The sequence below is a fragment of the Curcuma longa genome, chromosome 10 (genome assembly GCF_044706935.1).
Source record: "Curcuma longa cultivar G26 ecotype Majalengka, Jawa Barat chromosome 10, ITB_CL_G26_1.1, whole genome shotgun sequence".
Taxonomy (NCBI): Eukaryota; Viridiplantae; Streptophyta; class Magnoliopsida; order Zingiberales; family Zingiberaceae; genus Curcuma; species Curcuma longa.
In genome coordinates this window covers 9418854-9427725 of record NC_133870.1, presented here as the reverse complement: position 1 = coordinate 9427725, position 8872 = coordinate 9418854, and the positions used below count along the sequence as shown (strand labels likewise).

At 35.4% G+C, this 8872-nt stretch overlaps 1 protein-coding gene across 1 annotated transcript; it reads left to right on the top strand.

Annotated features, from left to right (window-relative positions):
- Nucleotides 1–3517: 3517 nt before the first annotated feature.
- On the top strand, nt 3518–7000 carry LOC141836535 (actin-like). Its single transcript, XM_074724049.1, has 5 exons — nt 3518–3569; nt 5461–5539; nt 5641–6034; nt 6134–6747; nt 6876–7000. The coding sequence occupies exons 2-5, from the start codon at nt 5480–5482 to the stop codon at nt 6939–6941; spliced, it is 1134 nt and encodes a 377-aa protein (XP_074580150.1). The 5' UTR covers nt 3518–3569; nt 5461–5479; the 3' UTR covers nt 6942–7000.
- Nucleotides 7001–8872: the final 1872 nt, after the last annotated feature.

The window sequence follows — 8872 nt, the reverse complement described above, 5'->3', positions numbered from 1 at the left end:
GAGGAGGAATTTGAGTTCAGTGGTAGAAGATATGATATTTTTCTCGAGTAATTAGGGTTTTAAATTTATAGATTAATGATGTTAAAGTGTTATGTTAGAGATTTATTTGATAAGTTGAATGTGGGGTTGAACTATCCATTTTAAAATTAATCGGTGTAAATAGGATATTTAATAATAAAAGAATAAGAATTTGAGCTTTCAACTTTTTTAAGTTTTGATTTTTTTTTTTTGAAGAAAAGAAAAGAAAAGTTTGCATAGGCTCCGTCTCAACCCTAGGATAAATATAAGATCATCTCCGATCCATATCATTAAATTTGGTATCATTTTCACACCAAAATGATGCAATTTCAATATCAAATACTATTTCAGCTCCAACTCACTCATACTATTTTATACCAAAAAAATATATTCTTTAAAATATTGTATTTATTATATGTTTTAAATTAATTAAATAATGTATAAATATAATTAAAATTAAACTATTTTAAATATATTATAAATAAAAAATCAATTTATAATAAATTAAATCATTATAAATATGCATAATAAAATTAAAACATGGTGTTATATACATTTAATTTATATTTATAATAAATAATTAATATTACTATAAATAATGAGAAAAAATTAATAATTATAAATTTATTTTTATTTATGATATTTAATAATATATATTATATTTATTTTTAAATACAATAATATATATTATTTTACATTTATTTTTATATTTATATTTAATTATATAATATAATAATAAATAAATGACATCATCAAATTTGATGATGCTACAGGGGCATCACCAAATTTGGTAGTGCACTGTAGCATCACCAAATTTGGTGATGTACAAATGGTGTAATCTTTACACTAAATTTGGGGTTTTGGGTATGGGTCGGAGTTGCTCTTACCTCTTGGTAGAATCAAAGTGCATTTGATTTGTCGAAGTGACTTATCTCACATGGTAAGTATGGAGACATGTATTGTTTAAGGTTTCGGGTTCAAGTCCTCTTAGCAACATGTACTTGTTGATTGAGATACTATTTAAGCATAAAGTTTTCTCTAACCAAAAAATTCTCAAAATTAACCTCTGCAATCTGTAGCTGCTTCCCCTTCGTAGGCCATTAACATCGAAGAAGTCGAACATGGAAAACATGGCCAACCGCCCATTCTTGATCTCCTTCGCCTTTTAGCTCCGTGAAGACCTCAGGATCGTTGGCGAGACCTAGTGTGTCGAAGCTCCCTTCGAGGTAATTGAGTCCATCTTCGGAGAAGATTTGTGATCCGACCTTGAATCAAATTGCCTCGCGGAACTTGATGTCATTGCAAGAGAGGAGCTCCGAGAAAAATTGGTATCGATAGTGAAATCTCTACAGGTCATCATGCATGAAGGGACATTGGCAACCTGGGAGGGGACGTGCGAACAATCTACAAAGGAGAAGAAGACAATGACATGAATTTTAAGTTTTTTAATTTAAACTTTAATTAATTGATTCAATCAACTCTTAATTAAATTATTCTATAAAAATTTTAAATCAACTATATTTATTTATTATATATATTATTAATTTATTATTATTATTATAAATATTAAATTGATTTAAGTCATAAAGGTATCTATGATTAAACCAATGATAATATAATAAATATTAAATTATGTTATAACATTACTTAAAGGTGAATTAAATAATATTATATTATATTTTATTCTTGCGTAACCTAACCTAGTTACTAGACCACCAAGGGTATTAGCTAAAGCGAAGAAGATATAAACTGTAGTGGGTAAATTTTTTATACTGATCGACCCCATCGCCAAAACGGCCCCATATCAGAAAACCCCCTAAAGGATTTTTTGAAGGCACGGTACCACTAGGTTGATAAGAGCATACTGCCGAAATAGCACTTTAGCCGAGCTAACACATGAATCGCACAGCACCTCAGTCAACAAATATATGTTGCTAAGAAGATTCGAACTCGAAACCTCAAGTAACAGGTGTCTCCATGCTTACCACTTGGGATAAGACACTTCAACTAAAACTGTAGTGGGTAAACTTTTTATAGTGACCGACCCCACCGCCGAAACGGCCCCATATCAGAAAACCCCCTAAAGGATTTTTTGGAGGTACGGTACCACTAGGTTGATAAGAGCATACTGCCGAAACAACACTTTAGCCGAGCTAACACATGAATCGCACAGCACCTCAGTCAACAAATATATGTTGCTAAGAGGATTCGAACTCGAAACCTCAAGCAACAGGTGTCTCCATGCTTACCACTTGGGATAAGACACTTCAACTAAAACTGTAGTGGGTAAACTTTTTATAGTGACCGACCCCACCACCGAAACGGCCCCATATCAGAAAACCCCCTAAAGGATTTTTTGGAGGTACGGTACCACTAGGTTGATAAGAGCATACTGCCGAAACAGCACTTTAGCCGAGCTAACACATGAATCGCACAGCACCTCAGTCAACAAATATATGTTGCTAAGAGGATTCGAACTCGAAACCTCAAGCAACAGGTGTCTCCATGCTTACCACTTGGGATAAGACACTTCAACTAAAACTGTAGTGGGTAAACTTTTTATAGTGACCGACCCCACCGCCGAAACGGCCCCATATCAGAAAACCTCCTAAAGGATTTTTTGGAGGCATGGTACCACTAGGTTGATAAGAGCATACCGCCGAAACGGCCCCATATAGAAAACCCCCTAAAGGATTTTTTGGAGGCACGGTAACTCAGGGACCCGCGGTTTGATCCCTAGCTACGGCGTATTTGCAGGAATTTTCCTCCAAATGGGGAACGCAATCAAAGGATGCTGGGCATCTGGATTGACCGCCGTATGCGCTTCCCGATTTACCCTGGTGGTCGGTGGGAAACTTCCGTGAGACCGGACCGACCACCCCCAGAGATGTGGCTACTGGGATTATCATTTTTAAAGCGAAGAAGATATGATTTTACATTTCACATCTTTGTAGAAGAAATGAATAATCTATTAATAATTAAATTAATTAAATTGAAATAGAATAAATTGATAAGTTTTTATAAATTAAATCGACTATAATAATCGATTAAATCGAATTTTTAAATAAACTAAACCGAACTTTTGTTTAATATATTTCTATGATGTATCTCTTCAAATGTAAAAGGATTCATTGGATGTAAAAAAATAAATAAAAACAATATATATTTTTTTAACTCAATAAAACTTTTTAGAGTAAATAATGCACGAGTATGTATATCCTTAAATCCAAATACTTGGATACCATTTATAGTAACTTTTCGTATTACGTGGAGACAAAATTCCTCCTAATTTCACGCCAATTCAAATTTAGCTCGACGTCGCATAAAATTCGGGTCTGGATGCCCTGGTGCCCACTGGTGCAGCCTGCCACGCGGCGGCAGCGGCACCCGAAGCGAACGCGCGCATACTCCGCTTCCTGCGGGTCCTTCGCCGTTTATAAGTCACCCCTGGAAGAAGGAAATCGGAGCCAGAGTTGGAAACCAGCGTGAAGGGCGAGAGGCAGCGAGGGTTTACACTCGGCGATCGTCCTTCCGACACTCCTCCGTTTTTGGTATTCTTCTAATCTTATGATTGCCATGCAGATTATCGACATGCTTTCTATCGTTTTCTCCGATTCGTCGTTGTTCCTCGCATTGATGTTGAGAGAAAGGGGGGTTTCTAGATCTTTCTCTCTAGGTTCCAAATGCATATGGCCAGCCTTTATCAATGAACTTTAAATTTCATCGTAGATTGCTTCAATTTTTATTGTCACAGTGCATCATTTCCATCGTGGATATGCTCGTGTCATAAATTCCACTCTCAATTCCGTGAAGAATAGGATCTGTAAAGCCGGTGTACCTGTTGTGTATGTTGCTTCTTTTAGGGGGTAATTACTTCTTGTGAGTAGCAAACTGCAACTCTAGGTAGGTAGTATGTGTTGTATGTGTGTATACGGCAAGAAAAGACTTACTCGTTGAGGATTTCATCTGTGTTTCACAAGATTGTTTGTTTCTGTCATTTTGGATTCATCCATATCTAATCTAGATGGTCCTGTCATGAAACAGGAAGGTGAAACTCACTTCTGGATGAAGGTAGGATGGTAGAATAGAAAATAGTTTCGTCCATGACTCCATTTAAATGCATCAAAAAAACATTTGAACTTTAGGTGTACATTATGCAAGAATTTCTTTAACACTACATTTGATTCACGGAATGGAAATAATTAGGAAATCGTTATTGCTAGAGAATGAAACATAATAGGAGTATACTATGAATTATTATTTCTTAGTTTGATTCATGGGATAAAAAATTCCAACATTATCAAAATAAATATTTATGGATTCGATACAGGTAATAGTTATGGAAGATTGATAGGGGAAATATCAATTCTGTGAGAATTATTATTCCAAATTCATTGTGCATCCAAGTAGCTATTCCCTTAGAATTCAACAGGAATGGAATACCAATTTTTGCAAATGGAAAAATGCAGTAAGTGAATTCAGTCCTTCAAGATGATCCAAACCAGTACAGAGGTCTCTGGTGGCTTTCATAATATGGCTTATCTTGGGGACCACTGAAATAATAATGAACTATACGTGATTCATTATTTGGATGGAAGTTGTTCATTGACAGGATTTGGGAAAACTTTATATTCTCAATAAGCTATTTTGGATAAGTATTCTTAAAGAAAATTTTAAAGAATAAAAATAATGTATGAATCACATAGTGAGAAAATAGAAAAAAATAGACTCGTTGTATATTGCAAGTATTTTTATTTCACAAAAGATTAGAACATACTTTTGCAGTCCATGCCAAGTTTAATATGTTACAGCTCAAACATAATAATACATGAGTTTTGAATCCCACACAAATTTGTTTGGAGTGTTTTTCTCATATAGTATCTCATGGCATGTGAATGAAACGGACATTCTCTTAATGTATTAGCACTAGAAACCACCACATTCATCCATGTGCAACTATGACATGAGGCTTCTTTCTTCAACACATCCCCTCACACCCTTATCAATGTAGAACTATTGGCGTGGAACACCCCTTGCTTCATCATATCTTGAGGGAATCCAATAAAGTTGAAATTGTGTAACATATTCTGATATTGGTGGTGTTTGGCATTTTGGACTTGGATTTCCAAACTATCATGTATTTTTAATAAGACTAGTAGACCACAGTATCTTATGTTGTTATACTTGAAGTAGGTTCCACAGATGTTTGATTAAACTGATCAGGATGAAATAAATTTGCAAGAATTTGTTTTCTTTTTAACAATAAGTTGTTATTGCATCTCGAATAGACATTTACCTTATGACACTGTTTGTTAGGGAAAAATGAACAAATGGAGTAAAAAGTAATACTACAATTTGTGGATCTAACAACATCTTATGGTGTTTTTTGTAGTCATTAATGTTAAAATGATGGATACTCCTGAATATGGTTCATATTTACAGGAACTCTTTTATAAAGACAATGGCTGAGGGTGAGGATATTCAACCTCTTGTCTGTGACAATGGCACTGGGATGGTTAAGGTAAATTAAGATTCCTTTTCTAGATGCAGCTTATGCATCAGTGATTCTAAACTCCAAATCACTCTAACCAACAAAATTAACAACCAATTTTCTCTTTTTAGGCTGGATTTGCTGGTGACGATGCTCCAAGGGCTGTTTTCCCTAGCATTGTAGGTCGCCCACGCCACACAGGTGTGATGGTAGGCATGGGACAGAAAGATGCATATGTTGGGGATGAGGCTCAATCGAAGCGAGGTATTTTGACCTTGAAGTATCCCATTGAGCATGGTATTGTGAACAATTGGGACGACATGGAAAAGATATGGCATCACACATTCTACAATGAGCTTCGAGTAGCCCCTGAAGAACACCCAATTCTCCTCACGGAGGCTCCTCTCAACCCGAAGGCCAATCGTGAGAAAATGACCCAAATCATGTTCGAGACCTTCAATGCTCCTGCTATGTACGTTGCTATCCAAGCCGTCCTCTCGCTTTATGCCAGTGGGCGCACAACTGGTACAAAATTACTCTAAAATTGTAATGTATTTCTTTTTCAGCTCCCATTCATGCGATATGCGATTTACATTTTTTTTGTCGGACGAAACCTTTGTGCAGGTATCGTGCTGGATTCTGGCGATGGTGTTAGCCACACAGTGCCAATCTATGAAGGATATGCTCTCCCACATGCCATTCTTCGACTGGATTTAGCAGGCCGTGACCTTACTGACAACCTCATGAAGATTCTGACAGAGCGTGGTTACTCTTTCACTACCAGTGCTGAGCGTGAAATTGTCAGAGACATGAAGGAAAAACTATCATACATTGCTCTTGACTACGAGAAAGAGCTGGAGACTTCCAAAACTGGCTCATCCGTGGAGAAGACCTACGAACTCCCTGATGGGCAAGTGATCACCATTGGCGCCGAGAGGTTCCGCTGCCCAGAGGTCCTTTTCCAGCCATCCCTCATTGGAATGGAAGCTGCAGGCATTCATGAAACCACCTACAACTCCATCATGAAGTGCGACGTCGACATTAGGAAGGATCTCTACGGAAACATTGTTCTCAGTGGAGGAACCACCATGTTTGACGGCATCGCCGACAGGATGAGCAAGGAGATCATGGCCTTGGCTCCAAGCAGCATGAAGATTAAAGTGGTCGCTCCTCCTGAGAGAAAGTACAGTGTGTGGATTGGAGGCTCCATTTTGGCGTCGCTTAGCACCTTCCAACAGGTTAAACACTTCTTTCTAGTCCTAAATAGTCAACTGCCTTCATGAGTATCTGAGAATTACACGTTGGAGATTAACTATCATCCTTACTTTTATAGAGTTGCTGATGTATCGTTTGATCTTAAATGCAGATGTGGATTGCCAAGGCAGAGTATGATGAGTCTGGGCCATCAATAGTGCACAGGAAGTGCTTCTAATTTACCATGCCTAGGAATCAAGTTGAACTCAGAAACATCACGTGAGATGATTCTTTATCGCTGTATTTCCTTTCTTTTCTTTTCTTTTCTTTTTTTTCTTTTTTGGCTTGAAGTCATTTTGTTGGACCACGTCTGTTATGGACCATGAATCTTTTTGTTTTAACTTATATATATCTTCCTAATTGGTAAGGAAGAAATTTCCTTTATACAAATTGGCATTTTACAATTTGCTATTGAAAGCTTAAGAGATCATACCAGAGGAAGATATCTCCCTTACACTGAAGTGTCAAAATGAATAATTACTGACTGATAATTAATTAAATGTAAAAAAAAAAAAGACTATCAAGAGCACCAGAGGTAAAAATGTCACTGACTAAAAAATGTTTATATAAACCAAGCAATTTTATATAAAAATGAAGAATAAATCATTTATTTTTCTTTTATTTTCTTCTCAAGAATGAGAAAAGACAAAGTTTTCTTTTATTTTCATTCACATAAAGTCAGACCAAAAAACACTTAACTTATTGATTATAAAAAAACAAACTATATATCCTCTTTATTTACATGCGTTGAAGGAGATTATTTAAAGGATAATTTTATTATCATCTTCCCTTTAGCTTTCCTTATTTTTTTTTATATTTATTCTTTTAGATTACAATTTCTCCGAGCAAACAATGGCATTAATGAATTGGTGGTCTAGAATAATTTGTTTAAACACAAAAATAATTTTGCTCATTTCAACTTAAATAAATTACTTTACAAAATACTTTTTTCTAACTGTTATATTTTTCTAAAGAATTGATTAATAAATTTTATGCACATTTATTTATTATGTAAAAAAATAAGGAGAATATATATATATATTAGAGAAAAAGATAGTATAGATAGAACGGTAAACGAGCCTGCAGCCTGTGGTAGGGTAGGCCGGCCCATCAACCTGATAGGATAGAAAATTCTCAACTTAATTCAAGGTGGGTTGCGGGTTAATCGGGCTAGCCTACGAGCCTATTAAAAAATAAAAAATATTAGAAATTTTAAATTATGATCGTAGATTAGGCGGTCCAACTCATGAGCCTATTGAGTTTTCCACTTTAGTTTTAAGTTAAAAAAAATTCTTCTCAACACGAGGACCAACTTGACCGCCTAGACCTCATGTGGGCTGGTTTATTTACTCCCGTCAAATAATGGATTGATAAAATTTTAATTTAATTCGTTTAAATTATTTGATGGAGCGAACTAATCCAACGGATCCAATTTAAATTGACGATTATAAGTATAGATCAACTATGAGTTGAGTTATACTAAAAGCCCCATATCATACCTAATCATCGACACCCTATTGAAAGGAGATTGCCTTTCCTTAGCGCTTAACTATACTCTAAATTAAATCTATATTTTGTTCCCGTTCTAACAATAAAAATATTGAAATTATATTTCATTCATTCGAGACTATCAATCAAATAGGTGCATATGACCAACAAGAGTGAAAGAAGTGTTGAATTGTTTCCACCCAAACAAGTTGATTTTGTATGAGGCTATCTTTGAGACTCGAACTTGTGATCTCTAAATTACACGGTAACAACTTTACTGTTGTGTCAAAGTTATCAAGAGTACAACAACAATTTTACCTTTTGAGTTGGAGATGTGGATTGAAGAAAGAAAGAATGGAATTCAAGGTGGAAGAAAATTATTAGAATTGAAGAAAAGAAAAGAAAAAAAATGATCCAATTGTGAATCCATCCACATATCATTTTTAAACGAAATAAACAAGAGATTGATTCTATCTCAATCTATATGCAATCAAATCTTTCATTTGTTCGCGCTCCAAATTAAAGTAAAAGAAGGCATTAGTGTTTGAGCATTCAATAGTTTCGAGATGAACTTCACTTTGTTCAAAGAGACATTGGAGAGATGAAGTGCGTAGGGGGGTC